Source organism: Cajanus cajan, chromosome 3, assembly GCF_000230855.2.
Source record: "Cajanus cajan strain Asha chromosome 3, NIPB_CcT2T_4, whole genome shotgun sequence".
Taxonomy (NCBI): Eukaryota; Viridiplantae; Streptophyta; class Magnoliopsida; order Fabales; family Fabaceae; genus Cajanus; species Cajanus cajan.
Window position 1 is genome coordinate 64,836,875 of NC_138519.1, and position 24,688 is coordinate 64,861,562.

General features: G+C 32.4%; 5 protein-coding genes across 7 annotated transcripts; 3 read left to right on the plus strand and 2 right to left on the minus strand.

Annotated features, from left to right (window-relative positions):
- The first annotated feature begins 294 nt into the window (after positions 1-294).
- Positions 295-2,244, plus strand: LOC109798316 (lectin). The gene is made up of 3 exons (XM_020358538.3): positions 295-707; positions 1,350-1,468; positions 1,698-2,244. Exons 1-3 carry the CDS (start codon positions 351-353, stop codon positions 2,068-2,070), a joined length of 849 nt encoding a protein of 282 aa, XP_020214127.1. The 5' UTR covers positions 295-350; the 3' UTR covers positions 2,071-2,244.
- Positions 2,245-4,554: 2,310 nt separating this feature from the next.
- On the minus strand, positions 4,555-10,479 carry LOC109789039 (alpha/beta-Hydrolases superfamily protein). Its single transcript, XM_020347937.3, has 11 exons — positions 9,986-10,479; positions 9,121-9,212; positions 8,919-9,037; positions 8,374-8,509; positions 8,161-8,212; positions 7,610-7,710; positions 6,669-6,851; positions 6,136-6,293; positions 5,929-5,983; positions 5,388-5,441; positions 4,555-5,222 (listed from the first exon to the last, which is right to left on the minus strand). Exons 1-11 carry the CDS (start codon positions 10,230-10,232, stop codon positions 4,812-4,814), a joined length of 1,608 nt encoding a protein of 535 aa, XP_020203526.1. The 5' UTR covers positions 10,233-10,479; the 3' UTR covers positions 4,555-4,811.
- A 1,014-nt stretch (positions 10,480-11,493) lies between these two features.
- On the minus strand, positions 11,494-12,778 carry LOC145956405 (uncharacterized). Its single transcript, XM_083071996.1, has 3 exons — positions 12,670-12,778; positions 12,283-12,556; positions 11,494-12,082 (listed from the first exon to the last, which is right to left on the minus strand). Exons 1-3 carry the CDS (start codon positions 12,776-12,778, stop codon positions 11,494-11,496), a joined length of 972 nt encoding a protein of 323 aa, XP_082928122.1.
- A 2,604-nt stretch (positions 12,779-15,382) lies between these two features.
- LOC109801358 (retrovirus-related Pol polyprotein from transposon RE1) lies at positions 15,383-19,587 on the plus strand. The gene is made up of 3 exons (XM_083071997.1): positions 15,383-17,085; positions 17,713-18,151; positions 18,208-19,587. Exons 1-3 carry the CDS (start codon positions 15,383-15,385, stop codon positions 19,585-19,587), a joined length of 3,522 nt encoding a protein of 1,173 aa, XP_082928123.1.
- A 1,324-nt stretch (positions 19,588-20,911) lies between these two features.
- LOC109800114 (cytochrome c6, chloroplastic) lies at positions 20,912-24,313 on the plus strand. Of its 3 annotated transcripts, none has more exons than XM_083071080.1 (6): positions 20,917-21,075; positions 21,222-21,345; positions 22,494-22,606; positions 22,715-22,746; positions 23,082-23,145; positions 23,865-24,313. In XM_083071080.1, exons 1-6 carry the CDS (start codon positions 21,016-21,018, stop codon positions 24,003-24,005), a joined length of 534 nt encoding a protein of 177 aa, XP_082927206.1. In that variant the 5' UTR covers positions 20,917-21,015; the 3' UTR covers positions 24,006-24,313. The 3 variants fall into 3 exon arrangements, with proteins under 3 accessions (XP_082927208.1, XP_082927206.1, XP_082927207.1); XM_083071081.1 differs by having other exon boundaries at positions 22,509-22,606; XM_083071082.1 differs by lacking the exon at positions 23,082-23,145 and having other exon boundaries at positions 20,912-21,075; positions 23,865-24,004.
- The last annotated feature ends 375 nt before the right edge of the window (positions 24,314-24,688 follow it).

The following is a 24,688-nucleotide window of genomic DNA, read 5'->3' on the forward strand; positions in this document are numbered from 1 at the left end:
ATGTTTCATACGTGATCCTTATTTTCATAAATGAAAATTAGAAGTAAACAATTTCATATGACTGAAAATAATGACCACATCTCATACATTTTCACAAATGAGAAGTAATCAAGAAACGAATTATTAAAAAAACAAAAAAAAGGGAAAAAGTATTATATTTTGTTATGTACAAAATCTAAACATATTTAATCATTAAAAAATTAAACCGTACAACAATTCGTCATTATCATAAAGCATCGTATTCTTTAGAATAATAAAAGAGAAAGCACTAACAATGGATCAGAACTAATAGAATCAGCTCTTAAGTTATATTATTTAGAACATTAGAAACGTACAGAAGAGGAAGAAGAATGGGTGCTACTCAATCACAGCAAGAGCCACAATCACAATCACAATCAGAATCACAACCTCAACCTCAACCTCAGGCACAGTTACAACAGCACCACCATCAGCCACATGAAACCACCAAAAGGGAAACATGGTTGTTGTCTCCTGGAAGAAACACAAAACCCTCCAAGAGTAATAGCACAAAGGCAGTAGTAGATAATAATGCCAGAGCTGTTAAATCCAATGAGACTGGATCCATGATGCCACATAACTATGAACATATACTCAAGGATGCAGACTCACCGGTTGATAAATCTTGCAGTAGGGGAAAGCTGTTTGATCTGCTATATGCTGGGGTGTTCTTAGATCACAAAACAAAGGCAAGTTCAATGTTATTCTGTTTTTTATCAAAAAATAAAAAATAAAAATTCAAGTTTCACATCAATCAAAAATAAAATTAAAATATATAAGTAAGGACTCGCCTTATACACGGATTTCGTAAGGTTAAATTTGGTTATAATCACCTAATTCACTTTCTAATATATAGTTTCAAACTTTCTTTCTTCACTCTCCCTTTCTCCATAGGTTAAAAGTTGAACTTGTCCTTCCTATGAGCTATTTATATAAAATTGAACATAAGGATTTAGCTTGGATAAGTAATCTGTGTATAATGTTATATTAATTTTTTTTATTTCAAATTCCTATGATAAAAAAAATATAGAAATGAACATGTTGAAGTCTTATTTGATTAATTGATTAATTAATAAGGAGTTGAAAGCTGTATGTTAAAATATTAGTACACAATAGGACTCACTATGATGCACAAGTTCCTATGGAAAAATGTCTCGCGAGAGTTTGGATTTGTTTTACAATTATAAATAAAAATATAAAAATAAATAATAGGAAGATGCTAGGCATTCTTGTTCTTTATGATTACTTGAGTTATCCTTGATTTTTCTGCTACAGAGTTTAATCTAGATTTAAGAGTACACTTTTTAATGATTATCATTATTTGTACGTAGAAATATTGGGTAGATAAGAGGTCCAACAGTAACTGTTTCATGCTGTATGCAAGAGCACTCTCAATCACCTGGGCAGAAAATCCAATCTACTGGAAATGGGTACAACAGAAAGAAGCAAGGTAAAAAGAGGCGAAAACGTTAATAGTTAGGTTTACTTTTATGATTAAAGCCTTTCTCTAAAATAAGTTAATTTGTTATAACAATTTGGTTTTACCAAAAAATGTTACACCAATCTATCAAGAGTTTTACTACAAATAAAAATCGGTCATTAAATTTGAATTTTGTTACTGTTTTTGTAATTTTTTTACTGATAAAAAAAGCCTAAGTGAAATAAATATGATGTTGCAGTGGCACAATGACAGAGTTGGCTGAACTGAAAAGGGTATGCTGGCTAGAAGTGGAAGGGAAATTTGACACCACAAAGCTTTCACCAGGAATTCTATATCAAGTGTCATTTATTGTAATGTTGAAAAATGGGGCTAATGAGGGGTGGGAAATTCCAATAAATGTTAGACTTGAAATTCCTGGAGGAAAGAAACAAGAACACAAGGAAAATTTATTGGAAAAGTCAAGGGAGAGTTGGGTAGAGATTCCAGTGGGAGAATTTGTAGCATCTGAGAAAGATGTTGGTGAGATGAAGATCTTCATGTATGAATATGAAGGTGGCATGTGGAAGACTGGGCTAATCATCAAAGGCATTGTCATCAAACCAAAGAACTAATTAAGAGATATAGAATATTATAAGCTATATATAATAAACCCTCTGCCATGTACGCATGCAGAAGTATCCTTTTCGAATTTCTGGTCTCTGAACTCTATATAGAATATATAGCAAGTTGGTGTTTTTCAACATCCAACTTAGCCTAAAATTAAGTTTCGCTTTTCTTTTTCTTCCTTTTTTCTTATTTGTTTTATCTATTTAAATATAATCAAATAAAAAAAATATTGAATAAACTTCCTTATAAAGTATAAACACTTAAAAGATTAAAAATAAAAACCAAAAGAAAAAATAAAATAAAGTTCTTCTAAATTGATATAAATTTTGATTTTAATTTCATAAACTAATTTTAATCAATTGAAAAAGGAATTTTCCATTTTTTTTTATTTTGTTCTCTTATAAGTTTTTATAAAAAGAATATATTAATATCATGGTTTCCTGAAGAGAAGGAATGATAATACATAGGTATGACTTTGGAGAAAGATAACTATATACCGTTGTTGAAACTCCCACTATCATTTCTTTATAATCTTGTAAATCGTAATTATAATGATAAGAAGACAAGAAAACGAGATATATGTAGATAAAATGGCATATGAACTTAACGAGAAGCACCAAGAGCAAACAACTTTGAGGTGACAAATCACAAAAGGTGAACATTGTATATCAAGAATGTTTATACATGTAAATGTGATATTTTAAAGGAAATTTTAAAGGCAAAATAGTATTTTAGTGCAAATTCAAAACTATGATTATCACACGAAATATGATGGTGATTATTAAACTTTCACGAGAAGCCAAAATCGATGTCAAACTGTAAGGTGTTTAGGGTTTAGGGTTTAGAATGTCACATATCTCACTATAAATTCACAACTTGATCCAAATATAAATGAACAAGTATGCAACAATCGACCTACACATCATCCAAAATCGTGCAAGGATGTCAAAAAAATAGAAATAGATTCACAACTCAACATATGTGGTCTCCAAGCATGTTGAGGCAATTAGGCATGACATTCTAATTCGACCTCATGGATCCTCGTCTGAACCTACCTCAATTTGGATGAAGAAAATTCTTGTTGATTGGGTTTGGATTTTTTCCCACCCCCACCTCTGCCCTACCCCGCTTAATAATATAATTACAAAACTACCTTTACATATTATTTAAACTATTCGAGAGGCATTTTGGTCAAAAAGAATGTAAAAATTTGCATTATCTTATTTTTCTTTTATTTTTTAATTTTTTTTTTATATTTATTAGAAACAAAAAAAAAAGGTCTAGGCACGGGGACAAGGGTAGGGCAGGGAAACCTGAACCCTGTCAAGGACAAGGATGAATACTCAGATTTTGTCCCCAACGAGTATGAGGACAAAGGTAGTTTAAATATGCGGGGCAAAAGCAAGAAACATAAAATCCGTCTCATTGCCATACCTAGAGACAACCCTTCTAGATTGGGCTTGTGAATCAATCCATATAATGGGTTATCCTAATGTAATAGTAAATATCAAAAAAAAAAAATTAAATGTTGACTAAAGTCAGATATCTGGAAAATGAAAATATAATCATAATGTAATAGTAAATATCAACCAAAAAATTTCAAATGTTGACTAAAGTTGATATCTAAAAAATGAAAATATAATATGTGAAAAGTAAATTATACATCATCTTAGAGTGAAGTTACCTATTGCTATACCATAATAGAGTATAATTGCCCTCAAGAATGTTCGAGTCCATGTTTCAGGAAATCTAGCACATCTCTAACCCCCTATAAATTCTACTAACGTCATTAAAACAAGCAAGCATTTAATATACGTTGTCACTTAAGATTCGCATTGACTTGAGTGGGGAAGTAATTTTTCATACATCATCCATCCATTTCCATGATCTTAGCTTCACTAAAACACAATTGAACAGATCACAAACTTCGATCTACTAAAAATACAAAAGCCAACATTTAACATTCACCAATAGCTCAATCTTAAACCAGTTGTCCACTTCAAGCAAGTCAACAATCCATCTCAAATACATCAATTCACCTAAAAAAACTTCAACCTTATGAGTCGAAAACACAAGCTTTGCCCATGTCACAAGTCACTATAGTATAGTTATAGTTTCAATCACGTCTTTATTATGAAGAGACCGAGTTATATAATGAAATTTCGAGTTCTCACATCTTCATTTTCCCTTTTTAGTTAATTCGAGTATCCAAGTCCAACACATTTCATTTTCCCTTTAGTTAATTTGGGTATCCATAGACTACTTTAAATCCCGCCTAATCCATCTTCAAGGAAGTAAACATTTAAAGGAAAACACCTCCCAATACTTTTTTCTTTTTTTTTTTCATTCAGAAGTCACAAGCCTGACTCAAGGAAAACAAGTTCTGACATTTTGGATGTGATTTCCTGTGTCAATCAGAGTAATTCCCCATTGTAGCTTACACAAGTGATTTTTGTTTTTAATTCAAAACGTGTATCCGAACACACTGGTAAAAGTGAAGTCTAATAAATAGCAATTATATACAAGAATTTGTACATAGCATACCAATCTTAACATAGTAAGATAAGAATGTAAAGATGGTATTCATTTTCATATTTGACACATGCACTTCACTTATATGATACATAAAACAGGGAGGAATATGACACAGCAACATCAAACGAATCATTATATACAAGAGATGTCGACCATAATCAACTATATTGAAAGCATTCCCTCCACGATACTCACACTTCAACAGAATGATTCATGAGGCATCAATTGAAACAGCCAAGGCATTCAGTTGAACGTGCTGTATACCCTCATTGGCTGGATGAACAATGACGGTAGCATGAGCCTCAGAATAAGATTGATTGGCTCCTTCATGTGAAACTGATATGGAGCACATTTTATCAGCTGTATTGCTATGGTCATCTTGGTCTTTGGAAACAATTTCCCATTCCTCTTTAAGGGATGCTACTTCTACACCCTTCTCTTTATGCCTCTCCATTTCAAAAGCAGTAGGTAGAATCACATAATCATTGAGAGGATTGTAAAAGGGATCGGCATCTCCAGCCTTTAGCCAGTGTTTGACAAGCCGGAATACATGAGGCTCACAAAGGATACCCCTATGTTCACCCGGCACTCCAACCCTTGCCTCCGCATTGAGACCATCAGCCTGCATTTTGGTTGAATCAAAACATATTTTGGACTTTAACCCAATAACTACCAACACTAATGCTAGTTGATTGACCCAATACGAGGAAAATTTGTATTTACTTTAGATTTAGATTTAACTAGTCATCAATTGCACAAAAGATAGTATATAGGGTAATTAGCAAACCTTTGCTGATTCTATTGGAACTGTTCCATCTCCATCAACACAGACTAGTTTGGCCTGAATATTAAGAAAATAAAATAAAGTAAGCATTGGCAACCACTAACCAAACGAGTGGGGAAATTCCAAAATAATTTACACATATTTAGCATAATATATATTCAACTGAAATCTATACTTCTATATCACACTAGAGAGTAGAGAGAAAAGAAACCAAGTGTGGCAATAACAGAATCAAGTATTTTGAAATGATTACACAAAGTGGAAGAAAAAAGGAAAGGAAAGAGAAATCGGGTGCATCTATCTAGAAGAATCCTATTTTTTAGTGATATAAAGTTTATGAAGAGGAGAGGTTGGCACATTCCAAAGTCAGAACATATCACAAGTCTCGCACGCTTTAAAAACTAAGCACTTACATTTACTAATTCCCTTAATCAACACAGTTTATTGACTAGTTCAATAATTACTAAAATAAATAAAGACAGACAAAATGCAGATGGAAAACTCGCAGACTTTTCTTCAATGTATAAAATAAAAATGTATTGACCTGCATATAACGTAGCTGTTGCAGATCAGTGACAGGCTTGTCCCCACTTCCATAGCTGCAGAATAATAGTTGTGTAAAGTGATGATCACATATTTCCAAAAGAATAATAAATAACTACATGCATTCACTAGACTATTCTTATTATACTTCATAAAGACCATTTCTAGGTTAACATAGTACCATCAAAAGAGTTGATAGAGGCATTACCAAACACTATGGGGAGTCTCAAGATTGGTCCCATAAATATTGTAAAATTTAACATCCGGGGGAAGTTTGGCAGAAGACAGAATCTCCCATGTTTTGTTTGCCCATTTCAATATCTCCAAGTTGAAGGGCAGAGGCACATCCTCACCATCATAATTAACCTGGATCACATATAGATATCTCCAAGTTGAAGGGCAGAGACAAATGTATTAATGAATTCTAAAGCATGTGAAAGCAAGAAATCCTCCATTTCATTCCCCCAAACAAAAATAAAAATGTTTAAACTAGGAGAGAGTGGAGACTATGTTAAGTTCCAAGTTCAGCTCTAGATATTAAAAAGACTGTCTTTATATTATAATTTCTGCCATTCCAAATCATCCATTAACCATTATTTGTAGAATGTAATAGTGGTTAAATTCTCCACAAACCAAATTTTAAACTCCAATACATTCAATTTCATGGAAATATTAATGATACTCAAATTTAACTTAGTTCCACTAATTTGCATGCTGAGCAAGTTTACACTGGTAACTTACTGTGTTATTTACAAGAGCTTGCTCCAAAATCTCAATGCTATCATGTGGTGGATATGACTCCAGAACAGTATATGGTTTCCCATCTGAATCATGTCTCTCACGCCACAATTCCAGAACAGGAATATGTTCCCAATGAAAATTAGGACAGCCCATCAGTTCGTATATTGATGGACATTCAATCAGCTGTAACACGGAACAAGCTTTGATAAATAAGTCTACATATCAAGGTATCTAAATAACAAAAGTTGAAAAAGATAATAGGGAACAAAATGAATCATAACAAGATAGGTACATGCTAAGAAAAAAAAAGTAAGATTACAATTGAATAATCTTTTGCACAGGGAAGTAGCACAATCAATAGAAATAGAAAGCAGACCATCCAACAATACATACACCGGAAAATCAAAATCATTTAGTCTATACTAAAAGATCATACATGATGAAAGCGCGATCAAATTAAAAAAAAAAATGTATAAAACTGTGAACAACAGCCACCAAAACTATCTTTATATATATTTTTTCCTTTAGTATTATCTCACTGATTTTTTTTTCTTCTGGTATAACCATAGAATTCAGAAGCATGATTGTGACATGTGACAATTAACATAGCAATTTGGGTTTTCCCTTTAGTTGTGGAAGATCCCATCCGTACTTCCCTATTTTTTCATACTTGTTAATAAACACTAAATCGACCTGCACTACTGTCAATTCCCATCATTGGAACTTAAAGATAAATTACCAAGAAAGTCCAAAACATAAAGTTTTACATTGTTTAAAAACATACAAGTATAAATACTCGGCTCCTGAAATGAAAGATCTGTAAAAAATATCAGAAACAACACATATTATTGTGACTTTACAAAGTCACATAATAGGTGTTGCTAGTACTAATAAACAGATTCAAAACAAAAATCCAGAAGACAAAAATAACTGATATGTACCAATTGGTGCATGCTCCATTTGGAAATATAAAGGTTTTGTTCCCATCCTTCCACAAAAGACATTCCATTTAAAAAGGTAGAATTTATGGATCCTGGAGCACCTGCAGAACAATGTTCAAGTACAAATGTACCATTATGCACTTTCCATGGCAAAAAAAAAAACAGATTAAGAAACCTCTGTAACTATCTAAAACAATACAGATGATATAAAAGCAAACACAAGAAGGCAACAAAAGCAAACTATTAAATTATACATTGCTGTTTTAAGTTCAAATCATAATTAGGTCAACATCAAGTGAAACGATAGAGAGTTGATCTAACACTTCTCCATATATATTTAAAAAATCCTTTTATGCACATTTTTTTCCCATTAACTATTTTAGCCTGCCGAGAAGAGATGACATTGTCTTCTTCAAATAGATTAAATAAGGAAAACAAATTTCTAATAGACCCATCTTCATAAATTGCATTGAAATGCTAAAAGAACCATTCATCAACTATTCTTAATTATTAATCTGTACTTCTGTTAAATATAGAATAGAATTACTTACCCTGGAACGGTGCAGAAATTGCAATCCAATTCTTAACATATTTCTCAAAAACCTGGAGAGGACAAGAACAGAAATGTAGACATGTATCAGCGGTAGTTAAATTCCAATGTTGAGTGTATAAACCATAAATTGACAAATATAAATGATAAGATTAAATGGAAAGTGGAAACAACATAAAATAAAACTGATTTGAGAAGCTAACAGATGTCTTACATCACTTTGCAGGCACATGAAACATTTCACCAAAAGACCCCCCATGGAATGACTTATAATGTTTATCTTCTTCCCTCCTGCAGCATTATAAATTGATTCTAATTTTGCAGCCAACCGATCCATTGTTTCCTGTAACCTAAATGATAATAAACAGAGCAATTGTAAGAAAAATTGCTTCCATTTTGTTTGAGAGTAAATGCATGTTAAAGACCAGCATACCACTAGCTAAAAGATACATTGGAGAAGCAACAGTCAGAGAAAAATCATTAGCACAATTACAGGTTACTTCAACCTATGCTGGTTAGCAGCTAATAGCTTCCTTAGAAAACTGACCCTTTTGTAAAAATAATAAATTATAAAAATACTTGGTAAATTTTTTACAAAAGAATTAATTCCAATATACAAATGAAACAGAATAAGTTTTTTCATGCAGAAGGATGACATAAAATTATCTCATAATTTAAATTTTTTTAATTTCACCGTTATGGAATTGACTTCACTTGAAAGATTCGTTATACTGCTCTGGTTTTAAACTAATTAGTTACCTGTTGCTTTGGCGAAAATCATATCCAAAGCCAAAAAGTGTCTTTCCCTCTTCAAACCCCCACTTACGCATTTCAACGATCATGTCATGGAAATAATACACAGACTCACTTCCAATCATCTGCTCAAAAGAATTATACAGGACTCATTAATAAATTGCTTGGTGCATTGCAGTTCGAGCAACTCAGCTTAAAAAAGGCATACCAAATCAGGGTCCAAAATATCAATTGCATAGAGTCCATGCCTATCTTCAGGAATCACAATTGTTGAATTTGGATCCATGGTCAGAGTTTTTCCTGGTTTCAAAATAGATTATTGGGGATGTTAAGACCACCAAATTCAAAGATTCTTATAGCACATTCTTCAGTTTAATACACATTATTTCAATGAAGAAAGAAATAAACTGGGCAGGCACAGAATCTTGGATACATCATGATACATAAGATTACAACAATACAATTCAGGGGCACTCAGAAGAGCATCTGCAGATCTTGTTTGGACTTATCATACAAGCACTTAAGTTAAAAATTGAAGGTATTTAGTTAAGCTTTTGACAGTAGCTCCCATAAGCTCTTTTACTTACCCTGTGTTTGTTTGCACATCAAATACAAGAGTCAAGTGACATTTTCATGTCTATAGCTAGACGCGGATCAAATACTGATAAATGCTAAACCAAACATGTGGAGCGAAACTCTAATCAAACAAAAACTTCAACTAAGCTATTTATCCAAACAACTGCCCCCTGTTCAATCACAAGGCTTCTTCCCGTCTAATTGCAATAATCAATTAATTGTTGCTAAGTGAGAAAAAAAAAAAACGAACAATTTGCATTTCGTCATATAAACCTGCAATTTTCCATAATAATAATAAAAAATAAAAAAAGACATACTCTAATCACATTTATAAATTCAATTTTTCTTCAGTCAGAAAACACCTCCAGAACATAGATAGCATCATCATCATCAACAACAACAACAACAACAAAAAACGTTTCACCAGCAACATGAGCAACCATCGTTGGGTCAAATTCCAACGTGCTTAATTTCTGTAAAACAAAAATCAGGTCTACCAGTAGAAGGATCGTAGCGCGACCAAAGCTTGGTCTTCAGCTTGTACTCGGCGTTGAGAAAGCGAACCCAAACGCGTTCCTCGCTATCGTCGCCATCGCTAACGGCGTTCAAGATGGAGCCACCGATGCCGGGCACCAACAAAACGGGGTCCAGATTAGGGTTCACATACGCCTGCGGCTGCGGCTTCTTGATCAATTTCAGCCATAGCTCCACGGATTGAAGAATCTCGCCCAACAAGATCGCCATCGTGAAAATCGCTAGTTAGGGTTTCGATTTGGGGTTACGTGAAGAGGTGAATTTCTGTTACGTTGAGAGCACCTGCCAACACAGCTCTGCGTTGCAAGGAAGGTTCAGACTTTTCAGAGAGAGAGAGAGAGTCGATTACGTGGATACGACAAACTTGATAAATCGCTACTTGTAAGCATTTATTATGCTCATAAATTCAATAACTCCTCGTTTACCATAGTATAAGCAGAAATTCTTGAAATTTTGTTGTTCAACAACTCTTTAGTGCATATCTGTTTCTTAATTTAGAAGTTGATTAAAAAATATATATAATAATTGAGTAATTAGAGCATTTTAGCCTTTAAACGTGTCTAAGCAAAATAAATGTCAATAGTTTGGATAGGCTCTGGTTCTTACTCTTGGACCGTTGACTAATTAACGCAACAAGGAAACACTGTAGAATGATTGAAAAATTGTTGTCTAATTCTGATTTGGGCTTGAGTCTGCGATTCTCAGATCTAAAGGCCTGTTTAGGAAAAAAATTATAAATTATATTTCATTAATCTTGAATTTTTAAATTTTATCATCAAATTAATATAATTAAAAATAAAAAACTATAAAATTAGTAATGAATTAAAATGATTTAAATGTTGGAAACGCCAAATTTTGTATTAGGGGACCTCACGCTGTCACGCACACTTTACACCACACATTTCCTTTATCACACGCGCATGAGGTAGCATTCTTTTCACAAATCATCACACTGCAGTACTACACACACTCTTAAGGCCGGCCCAAGCATGAGGATGAGTCTTATAGCATCTCTAATGGAGGAAGTTGCTTATAAGCAATCTCTTATGTCACATTACTATTACATTAGTTCTGGTTTATTTTATGGGTTGTTTAAATTTTAACAAAATTGTTTCAAATAATTTTGCTAAAATTTAAGCAACCCATAAAGTGAGCTAGAGCTGATGTGGCAGTAATGTGGTATAGGAAATTGCTTATAAGCAATCTCCATTGGAGATGCTCTTAGACCCCTAAAATATTTTTTTTAAGATTTAATGAATTAATTGTATCGATATTAACTTTGATTTGTAAGGATTAGGGTTTGATTTTAATATTGTAACTTTTTTGTTGAAAGTTTTTTTTTTTATGGATGACTATTAATTTTCTTAATACTCTCTTATCTTGAAAAAGACTTAACTTCAAAATTCGCTTTAGAGCTAATAACTTCATTGCTTGGTCATTAAATCTACAATTCAGCTCTTATAATTGCTTATCAATTGTCAAAGAATATTTCAACTCTCAAATGATGTTCCACTGTGATATGATCTTTTTGGTGAAAAGAGCACCCTTGCCTTACTACATAAGAAGTGCTAAATTGAGGAACCTCAATATCATGTTTGTCACAAAAAGATGTCACTTTTTTTAATAACTTATCCCAACCTTCTTCTCTCAAGTTTTGAATAAGTGCTTTTATAGAACAAACTAAATGCATAGCATTAACTACATCTTGAGATTGTTGTTGTAAAGCTTGACAAAGAACATTTGTTATCCCTATAATTTCTCTTATCAAATGCAAGATCAATATAAACTCAAATGAGGTCAAGTTTTTGCAAGCATTATCAGCATCCCCACATTGAGAATAAGTAAATCCATCAACAATAATTTTTTCTAGAACCGAACAAGTTGCATCATACATATTTATCAAGCTACAAATAGAAGAGAAATGGGAGCTCCAACGAGTATCCCCAACTTGTTTCAAAGTACCAATTTGATTTGCCTCTTTACCAGTTTCAAGCTCATCAATTTCTAATAAATATGCAATTTCATCTAACTTGGCAGCTTGTAGCTCATTATGACACTTACTAGAAGAGAAAACAATATTCACAATAAAATTCAATTTTGAAAAGAATTGATGAATTGGAATAACTTCTCTTGATGCAGTAACCAAGGCAAGTTGTAACCGATGAACAAAACAATGAACATAATATGCATAAGGACAATCATTTAAGAATAATGCATGTAATCCATTTCATTCTCCTTTCAATTACTAGCACCATCATACCCTTGACCACAAATATTAGAAACATTAAGATTATGTTGAGAAAGTTCAACGCATAATTCATTTTTCAGAGTTAATGTTGTAGTGTCTTTAACATGCACAATATCAAAAAACCACTCATGTGTAAAACCATTTTTATCAACAAATCTCAAAACAAGATCCATTTGTTCCTTTTTTGATTCATCACAAGCTTCATCAACAATTATACAAAACTTGGAATCCCCAACTCCCTCACGAATATGATTTTTCACTTTACTAAAAAGAATATTCAATATCTCTTTTTGAATTTTACGGGAAGTATATTTGGAATTATATGGAGCATTTTCAACATAACTTTTGCAACCTCATCATTGTATCGTGCTATGAGTTTTATCATCTTAAGAAAATTACCTTGGTTCCTTGATTCACTAGTTTCATCATGGCCTCTAAAAGCACAAGCTTGAAGTGATAAATAACGAACCATGTCAATTGAAGTCTTGAGACGCAAATGATTCTTCATAATTTGATCTAAGCTTTGCATATGAAAAACATTCCTAATATAACAATTTTGATTCAACAAGTCTTGACAAGCTCTCACTACATTATTGTGTGGTGAGCAAGGATTCTTCCCAATGTGTTTAAGAAAAGCACAATTCTTTCCATTATTAACTTTCCTCCAACTTTTAAAACTTGTAGAAAAAATAATCAACAAAGTTAAAACTTGTTGATGAAAATCAACTCATTGCCAATTAGAATTCAAATTCAATCACCTGTAGCTATGAAAACATTTGAACCAAGGTGTCGGCTTGGTTTTTTACTAAAAAGATAGCAAGGTAAGCAATATATAAGATCTTTTGAAGGTGAATACTCTGACCATGAAGGAAATATGCTAAACCAAGTGTATTAAAATCTCCTTGGATGATCATCTTTACCAGACAAAGGATAATTTTCTAATTGCATTTGATATGAACCTCATTTTAGATAAGTCCTTCGTATTTCATCCGTTTGATTTGGTGGTTATTGCCAAATTTGAGGGCATTTCCCCAGATCACGTTCTAAAGAATTTTCAAATTCATTATATGTAACTTTAGGAACCTTTGAGAGTTATTTCTTATTTTCTTCAATTCTTGGATTCTCGGGAAATTTCTCAAGTTCACTTGATGTACAAGTTGCATTTTTTTCATCTTTCTCACATGTCTTCCTCTTGAAAAAAGAATCAATTCTTTTACTCTTTATCATAATTTTTTAATATATATATTTATCACCTTCCACCTATATAGAAAAAGGAAAAAAATTATCTTCACAATTATCACAATGCAAAACATACCAAAACTCATACCAATATACTACTATAATTAAATAGGCAACACTATATATTACTCAAGCTAGCTATGCAAAACTTTGAGCAAATTCAATTTTCTTGAATTCTTAGTAAGCACCTGAACAAGCTACTAGTTTACTTCAACCAAAGTCTTCAACATTTTCAACAAGTAATTCATAAGTAGGCAAAGTTACTACTTTACTTAACAGAGGAATGAAATTTGGTAATTCAATATCCTAACCAATTTGATAATCAGTGCGATTTTTAAAACTATGAATCAAGCATTCATTCATCATTCACATTCACATTCAATACAACAACATTCGTTCCTGAATGAGAGGGCGAACGGGGCAACACTACGAGTGGGAGACACAAAAGCAAAAACAAAAACAAAAACACAAGAGTAATGGTACAAGTTTGGTGTGCCCAATATATAACAGACATGCAAAATCAACACTATTTACATACAAAATCAACACTAAATACAAAAATACCACTTTCTCACATTTAAAATCGGTTCCTTCAATGAGTAAGAAGGATTAAAGAGGCAAATGTTGTCGGTTTTGATTATGGGGTGTGATGAGTGTCCATCTGCTTTTACTAACTTTGTTCATGATAAATTGGCAACACCTATTCATTGCTTTCACCTCCCAACCAAAGATAATAGCCTTAAATGTTCACCAAAAATACAATTGGTATGCACCTCCTCTTAATGCAACTGTTTTAAGGGGTTTTGATTTTGGAGAATGGGAATGTATGGACCAAGCTTTAACTCTATCTATTCACTATGTACATCCTTTTCAGCTTTAGAGAATTGGAGGCTTGTTTGAGAAGCCAACTGGGAAAGAGAAAATAGATTTATACTTTCAATTTTTTTTTTAATTTTATTACAATTAATAATATAATAATATATAAATATAATATTCAAATTTATAAATATATATATATATATATATATATATATAAATTTAAAAAGTTTGGGGAGTCGTGGCTCCCCTATTACTTAAAAGTTTTGCACTTATATGAATGAGACAAATTATACTAAATTTATGTTAACATTTACTTTTGTGTTTCACTTGCTTTTTAAAGTCGGTATAAAATATTTTTACACCCTTATTTTTATTATAAATCTATTCCAAATTATTGATTAAAATTATACAAGATTTTGAAAAAGAATGAAAATATATACAACTTACAACAGGATATTTCAGTAGTTATAGATTATGTTTTTACATTTGGTGCAAGTATTAATAATCTAATTTAAATATTTTTATTGTATGATTTTTAAATTTCACTGAAATTAAAAATTTATTATTCATTAATTGTTACCAAATATTTTTTAACCGTCCATATAAAATATAAAGGTTAATTATATTTTAGATTTTAAGCTTTTATTAATTTTCACTTTTAATTTTTGAACAAATTTTTTAGTCTTTTGGTCTGAAAAAATTAAAAAATTTAATATTTTCATAAATACATTATTTAAAAAATAATTTACTAAAATAAATTATTTTGACCACATGAATATTTATAAGCAAAACGTTAATAGGAGTGACATTTTTAATTGAAGGAAAATTTGTTCAGAAAACATTAATACTATTAATGTTTTCAGGTGTGTAAAGGCAATATAATTAAAAAGCCCATTAGGCCCATAAACTTACATATATCATACATTCTGTAATGACTCAATAACCGTGAGCAGTGCACATCTTTCTGTTCCTCTCTTTCTCTTTTCTCTCTTCTCTCTTCTCTCGTCTCTAATCCTCACATGGTATCAAGAGCAGTAAGATCTTGGGGCAAACAATGAATTCTTCAACAGCTTCCGCAATCCAAACAATCGTACCTGTCTCAGTCAAACTTGATGATGAAAACTTCCTCACATGGAAGATGCAGGCTTCAGGCACCATCAAATCCTTCAAGTTACAACAATTCATCGATTTTTCTTCTCATGGTGGCATGCCCAACAAATTCAAAGATAACGAAGCTATGGCTCTTGGTAAGATTTCTGACGACTATGCCAATTGGGAGCAACAAGATCAAATTGTATATACCTGGCTTCTTGATTCAATGTCTCCTACTCTTCATGTTCGTATGGTGGGTTGCAACCATGCTCACCAAATCTGGAAATCTCTCCACACATACTTTGAATCTCAAACCCGCGCAAAGGTATGTCAATTGAAAACCCAACTCAAAGGTATTCGTAAAACCGATTCTCTCAACAATTATCTTTTATCAATCAAGAAAATTGTTGATACCCTAGCCTCTGTTGGATCCCCAATTGACCCATCTGAACACATCTCCATCATTCTTGACGGGCTTTCAAGTGAATACAACCCTCTTGTTACCTCTATTATTTCCCGCACTGACCCCTATACCGTTACCGAGATTGAAACTCTCCTAGCTACCCTTGAAAGTCGCTTGGAGAGACAAAAGAAAGAAGAATCTAATAGTTTTGCAATGCAATCTCTTCAAGCAAATATGGCTCAATTTCAAAATCGATTTGGCAAGAATCAAGAATTTAGGTTTTATAGCAAGAATCCCCAAAATTTTCGTGGAGGAAGCAATCACAGAGGTCGTGGCAAAGGTTTTGGCAGAAACAATGGTCGAGGCTATCATAAGGTGCAATGTCAAGTTTGTCAAAAACCTGATCACACAGCTCTCCAGTGCTATCACAGATTTAATCCAAATTTTCAAAATGATAATCCAATTTTTCAACAACAAAGTCCCTACTCAGAGTCTCAAAACAAGGTGATGAACGCTGAGGCTAATCTTGATGACCACCCAAATATGTCAGCATTAATGGCTGTTCCAGAAACATTATATGATCCATCTTGGTACCCGGATACCGGGGCAACAAACCATGTCACCCCTGATGCATCCAACCTCATGGGTAAGATACCCTACAAAGGTGAGGCCAAGCTGAAAATGGCAAATGGAGATTCTTCCTCCATACAATACATTAGTAATTCTTATTTTTATCCCTCTAAGTCAGCTAAGCCTTTATTTTTGAATCAGTTAATGCATGTGCCATCTATTTCCAAAAACCTGCTTAGTGTGTCTCAATTTGCTAGAGATAATAAGGTGTTTTTTGAATTTCATCCTAATACATGCAATATTAAATGCCAGGAAACTAGAGATGTTCTCATGAAGGGCTATTTTCGCAATGGTCTCTATGCTTTTGATGATCTCAACATTGTGAATATTAAGTTTGTGCCAACATGTAACTCACTAATTAGTGGTTTAAACAGTAGTAATAAGGAAGACTTATATAGACTTTGGCACGGCAGGTTAGGACATGCAAATGTAAGAAGTGTTACTCATGCTATGTCTAAGTGCAATTTGGTTGTTCCAAACAATAAAACTTTTTCTGTTTGTAAGGCATGTTGTTATGGTAAAATACATAGATTGCCATTTTCTTCCTCTACAACTACTTTTACTGCTCCTTTGCAAATGATCTACAGTGACTTGTGGGGACCTTTTCCCATTCCATCCTCTAATGGAAGCAGGTATTATATGAACTTTATTGATGCTTATTCTAAGTATACTTGGATTTACTTGTTACAGCATAAGTCTCAAGCATTAACATGTTTCATACATTTTAAAAACATGATAGAAAATCAATTAGATCACAAAATCAAATGCATACAAACTGATGGTGGCAAAGAATATATAGCCTTTACAAAATTTTTGCAAGAACATGGCATCCTACATCATATTAGCTGTCCTTATATTCATGAACAAAATGGCAATGCTGAGAGAAAACATAGACATATAACAGAAACGGGGTTAAGTATACTTGCTCATGCTTCCATGCCTTTAAAATATTGGGGAGAGGCTTTTAACACTGTTGTCCATATTATTAACAGATTGCCTACACCAACTTTAGCTTTTTCAACTCCTATAGAAAAACTTTTTTCAAAATCACCCTCTTATAATGATTTGAAGGTTTTTGGTTCAGCATGTTACCCTTTTTTAAGGCCATACAACAAAAATAAGTTTGACTTTAAAACTTCTGAATGTGTGTTCCTTGGATACAATAGTTCTTATAAAGGTTATATGTGTTTATCCTCAACGGGTAGAATTTATATCTCTAGACATGTAATTTTTAATGAATTTGTTTTTGCTTTTGCTAGTAATCCTGATTTCGTAAAATCCTCTACTCTCATTGTTCCATCTCTTGCACATGATTCTCTTCCATATATTCCTCTAATTGCTGAAAATAATCCTGCACCTGTTGTCACTCAAAATCCTGAACCACCAACTTCCTTAAGTAGTAATGACCTCACCACAAATGAACAAAACTTACCTCATACAGAACTATCACAGCCTCCTACCCCAACAATTACCAATAATCATCCTATGATAACTAGAAGCAAACATGGCATTTTCAAACCAAAAACCTATGAAGTCACCACTTCAACTAAAAAGTTGCATGATCCTTTCAAGGAACCCAAAACCATCAAAGAGGCTTTAGCCATTCCTAACTGGAAACAAGCTATGGATCAAGAATATAATGCTCTAATTCACAATAAGACTTGGGTTCTTACTCATCTACCTGCAGGAGCTAACTTGGTTGGCTGTAAGTGGATCTTCAAAGTCAAAACAAATGCTGATGGCACCATTAATAGGCACAAAGCAGGCTTGTGGCTAAAGGCTTCAATCAACAAAGTGGTTTGGACTTTACTGAAACGTTTAGTCCTGTTGTTAAACCTATTACTATAAGAACTGTTTTAACTATTGCATTATCATTAAATTGGAGTTTAAGACAACTTGATATTGCTAATGCTTTTCTTAATGGAGATTTACAAGAGACTATATATATGACACAACCTCCTGGATTTACAAATGGAGACAAGAACATGGTCTGTAAGTTACAAAAATCTCTATATGGTTTAAAACAGGCCCCTCGGGCTTGGTTCCAAAAACTTCATGATACTCTCTCTGTTCTTGGTTTTAATTCTGCTAAATCTGATTGCTCTTTATTTTTCAGGATTACCACTAGTAATATTATATTAATATTGGTCTATGTTGATGATCTCATCATAAGTGGTTCATCACAAACTGAGATAGATTCTGTTGTAACTCACTTACAAACTAGGTTTCCTGTTAGGGATCTTGGCTTTCCAAATTATTTCCTAGGCATACAAGTTACTCAAATGTCTAATAACTCTCTTCTTTTAACTCAAACTAAATACATCAATGATCTGTTAAAAAGAGCAAACATGGTCACTGCTAAACCTGTTAAAACTCCCATGACAGCTAGCCTAAAACTGACCAATAGTGACAAAGATCCTTGTGAAAATCCTAGTTTATATAGGTCAATTGTGGGTAGCCTGCAATATCTCACTATAACCAGGCCAGAGATATCATTTTCTGTTAACAAAGTTTGTCAGTTTATGCAGGAACCGAAGGCCACTCATTGGCAAGCAGTGAAGAGAATTCTAAGATACTTGTGTGGAACTGCTACCACAGGTATTGTTCTGACAAAATCCAACAACTTACACATTTCTGCTTTCTGTGATGCAGATTGGGGGGTTGATGTTGATGACAGAAAATCAACAACAGGATTTTGTGTCTTCCTAGGATGTAATCCAGTCAGTTGGTCATCTAGGAAACAACAAGCTGTTTCAAGAAGCACAACAGAGGCAGAATACAGAAGTTTAGCTGCTGTTACTGCAGAAATTACTTGGCTGAAGAATCTTCTACATGAACTTCGAGTACCAAATATAAGAACTCCAAAGATATATTGTGATAACCTTAGTGCAGTACTTCTAGCTGCTAACCCAATTCTTCACTCAAAGACTAAACACTTTGAACTAGACTTATATTTTGTAAGAGACAAAGTGCAGAAAAGAGAAATATCAGTCCAACATATACCTTCACTGGAGCAGACAGCTGACATCTTCACAAAACCTCTCACCTATCCTTCCTTCTCAAGCTGTATGTACAAACTTAGGCTTCACTTTTGTTCTCCCATAAGTTTGAGGGGGAGTGTAAAGGCAATATAGTTAAAAAGCCCATTAGGCCCATAAACTTACATATATCATACATTCTGTAATGACTCAATAACCGTGAGCAGTGCACATCTTTCTGTTCCTCTCTTTCTCTTTTCTCTCTTCTCTCGTCTCTAATCCTCACAAGGTGTAACAAAAAATTGTACCAAAAACGTCAATTTTCATGACTTTTTTTGCATTGTTGATCTAGCTTCGCATTTTTTGCCTTGTTGATCGACTACAGGGGCATGTTATTATGTGTGTTTCCTGTTGCAAGCTTATTCCTTTTTTATGCATGAATTTTGTGAATAATTTTTTAGTGCAAATTTACTATGCATGAATTTTGTTAGTTTTTATGTTGAATTAGATAATAAATTGGATGTTTCCCTATGCCAAGTTTAGGTTCCAATTATGTTACTATCACATCACTTTTTTTTTTCTTTTTTGTTTACTTTGTGGGTTAATTGATTTATTTATCTCTCTTTTTTTTCATATTCTTTTAAGCATTCAAGTTTAGGCGTCATGTATGCCTTTAACTTAATAATTTAGATGCATAGTTTTAATGTGAATGAATACACAAGCAAAGGATAAAAAATATCATAATATCTAATAAGAATTAGAAATAATTATAAAGTAAAAATAAAATTACAAACAATTCTCTTTATTCTTAAGTAAATTTGAGATTATGAGAATGGCTACAATCACTGTATGTGACATTTTCTGTGTGGAACGTTTTCTATGTGGAAGTCGTCACTGCATGTGACATTTGTTGTTTTGGGATTTTTCAGAATTCGTCATACTGTGTGACATTTTCTGTATAACACTACTCAGCACTCTATGTGATGTTTTCTAGCTTTTGACATGGCAAAAATATCAGTATAATTTTTTGGTACAACTGAAAACGTCAATAGAATTAATGTTTTTTGAACAAATTTTTCTTCGATTAAAAATGTCAATTATACTAACGTTTTCTTTGTAAAATAAATGTCACTTTTTTGACATTTTGCTTATAAATATTCACGTGGCTAAAATAATTTATTTTAATAAATTATTTTTTAAATGATTTATTTATAAAAATATTTAAATTTTTTATTTATTCAAATCAAAAGGTCAAATTTTCTATTAGTTTTATCTATTTTTTATCTGATTTTCTCACCTTTAATTTTTCAACCATAAACTTTACTTTCCATTAACATTTTTAATCTCTTACGTTAAGATATTTTATTCACACACAAAAATAATAGTTTTAAAAACTAAAATTAAATAAAATTTATTAAAAAATTAAAAATAAAAATTGATAAAAAAAATTACAAACTAAAAATATATTAAATCTAAAATATAAATTAGTGAGTGGATCGAAGTCTGTTAAGCAGCCACTCCTCGACTCGTACGTTGTAGAGTGTCAGCAGACATATCCGGTTTCAGTCGCGCGTAAGAAACGAAATGAAAATTGCTTCCATGATTTCTGGTTGCACTCATTACACTCAGCTTCTCTCCATTAAGGTAAAACTCTTTTCCCTCTTTCGCTTTGAATTATGTTACGGCCATGAATCTCGTAGCAAAGCAAATAAATTAGTGTTATGTGTTAATCTGGAAAATGAAAAGGAGAAACTGATAAGAACTTTTGGTATTGAATTATTGATTAAAAGGACAATGTGATGAGGGAAGAGAAACCCATTGCTAAAAGAGTGAAAGAAGTGAAGTTTCTCAAGAGCTTTGCTCCTCCTCTTGTGGCTGCTTTTCTAGTCTTATCTCCAATTTCCAACACTCCAGGTGAGGTGTCATCAATCCTTATCCATGCTCTAGAATTTTCTAAAATACTAAAATGCCCCTGCTTTTTATTCAAACTGCATTACATGTCACACACTCACTTGTTTTATATAACTCCTTTTCAAAATCAATCTTTCTTTTGGTTGATGTAACAATTACAAGTAACCCAATTCTGATAGATACTAGAAGAACATCTTGCATTTGTGATTTAACCTGTGGGCTCTTGGTACAGTGTTTGAGAAAATCCCAGTTGAACAAGAGAAATGTATCGGAGATAGTTAAAAATTAGTAAGTTGGTTATGACATTAACGACATGTTTAAATAAATTTCTCTTGGAAATATTTATAGAAGAAAAAAATAGAAAGAAAAATGAAATAAACTTTTGCATAAATTTAAACCCGTATATGCGTGAAAAATAAAATTTTGGAGAGAATTAAATTTCTAAAAATTAACTTATTATGTATAAGTTAATTTTAGTTTATAAAAAATATTTTATTTTTCTTTCCTAAAAGTGTTTCTGGGATAGTTTATCCAAACTAGACGTAATTAGTTGGTTGGTTGGTTTGTAGATTTCCCTCTTGTATGTAAATCATGTTGTAATCCTCTTTCCATCTAATCAATTCCACTTTACTAACCAAGGATTTGGATACAAGTGGTTAATATGTTGAATTCAAGGTTGAATCGTTCGAACAATACTTGAATCCGATTTTTGGTGAAAATAATCTTTAACTAGACTTTACTTACATCCTGTGGAGTCAGATTAGTTTAAGACAAAATCTTGGGTGACTAGTGCAAAATCTAAAAACTTCCACTTTACTCATTCTCCCATTTTTCTTGGATTCTCATGTTTGCATGGTTGCTAAACGATTAATGAATATACACTCAAGGCTTAAATGATTGGCAATAGCTCTACATTCAGGATTCTGATTCATTGGTAATGGTTAATGATAACAAAAGTGGCTTATTGCTGTAGCCTGAAAATTTATGGCTAAAATCTGTTTACAGATATTCGATCAACTTAGTTGTTTTCTTTGCTTTATCTTGTTTCACTTAAATGCAACAGAAGAAAGTTCAAAGAACTAGCACTTCTGGACTTGTAATCTATTCTTGAGGTAATCTTTACATGAAATAAACATGTAGTTCATGTTTAGCTTCTTCTGTTCCAGTTTCAAGTGCTCAAACTGTAGATATTCAGAGAGGAGTCACATTGTTTCGACAAGCTTGTATTGGATGTCACGATGCAGGTGGAAACATAATACAACCGGTGAGTATCCCTTTATCATTGTGCATGACATCTCTTTATGTCCTTGCACTCAAATTGATTTGTTCTTTGTACCTTATTCTTTTTCTTTTCCATTATTTTAACACACAGGCGTCAACTCTATTTACAAAGGATTTACAGAGGTAAGTGGTGAAAACCTAAGCACCCTCATGTTATAAAGGATACACTTCAAATATAAGTTGAAACTAAGGATTTCAGAGCTCATTTGTTTCAGACTTTATGAAGAATGAAAAATAATCTATCAAGTATCAACTATTTCATATGCAAATTACTCTGGTCTAAATTGAAGGCATCATCAATCAATGCATCTTTCTTGTGAATTGCTTGCTTAGCAAGTTCTTCGGAGTATCAACAAATGTGAATTTAAAATTCAGTGTGTTGGCCTCTAGTAACAACTGTAGCAAACTTCCGAGTCTTTCTGTTATATCTTTGAAATAATCCAAATGTTGTTCAACAGAAATGGAGTTGATACAGAAGAAGCCATCTATCGGGTCACATACTACGGCAAAGGAAGAATGCCAGTGAGTTATCTTGCATAAATTTAAAGGATGAGCATTTGTAGGAAAGAGGGAAATAGACACAACCTATCAGAACATTTTACATTTGAGTGTGTGCATGCACTCATGTTCTTACTAGATGAGTTTGAGCATGTTTGGATACAAACTACAAAAAGGGATTTTCAAAGTTTCTTTACTAAAAAATACTCTATATTTTTAATAGAGAAGCTCTTAAAAATTCTTCTAAATTGTATCCAAACATATTATTAATGTAAATCATAAATAGATGCTCAGGTTTAGAAGTAAAATCAATCTGGACCATTATGTATAGTTTGCTGTGTAGTTTGTATGGTCAAAGAAGAACTCCTTCCTTACCTTTCACTCTCACCAAAGACACACATATATACATAATACATTGTTAATTTGCTGCACTTGATGCCTTAATATTTTCTCTCATCATCCATATTTTATGTCTGATGGTTTAAATAAGAAGAAAATTTACATTCAATACTAAAGATATTGTTGGTACTTTTCTTTAATTAGAGTTAAAATTTCATCTTAAGAATATACATAATTAAAGACCTCCTTTAAATGTGGACGCATATTACTAAGATAAAATTTCAATTCTTATTGGAGAATAATATCAATGATACTTATGACTATGGTATGTATTGTATTTAAATTGTCTCTGTACGCATGATTTGATTCTAATTGGTCGAAAAATGTCTTGCTTTTCCATGCAGGGCTTTGGTAAAGAGTGCATGCCACGGGGTCAGTGCACCTTTGGAGCACGTTTGGAAGATGAAGAGATCAAGATATTGGCGGAGTTTGTCAAGTTACAGGCTGATCAAGGGTGGCCAAGTATAGAGACTGAAGAAAAGTGATTTAATACATGATTGGTTCAATTTATTTTAAAAGAATAATTGCTTATTTCTTTCAACTTTTTGAGGGAATCTTTGATAAATAAGTGATTATTTATTTAGAATTAAACTGAACCAAACATGCTATTAACTTTTGTTGCATCTTTTCATGATAAATAGGTACATAATGATTGGTTTACAGTTAATTTATATGCAGACATATACTGGCATGGAAATTTTGGAGTTGTTTATAAATTTTTTGATAGATTTTGGATTTGTATTCTTTTAAAATTACCGAAAATTAAGGCGAACAGATGCCTTGGCTACTACTAGAGGTATGTATACTTGTACTTGGGTCTTGTTTGGTACATATTTATCTTTTAAAGAAGATAGTTCTATTTGTCAAGTAGAATTAAATAATTAATATAAGAGTTTGATTGGATACAAGTTGTAAGTGCTTTTTAAAGCTTTCTTATTAAAAATAAAGAACAATTTTTAGTAGAAGAATTCTTAAAAACACATATAAACTTTTATCAAAACAAACTTTAATTCTTTCTAAGTATTTAACATAACTATATATCCAGAACTTGAATTTCATACCATTGATAAAGTTAAAATAATTTTATGTTGATTGATTCATATATCAGATAGATATAACTTGCTCCTCTAGTCTAACCATATTGTATCTTAATTTTCCAGATGGAATT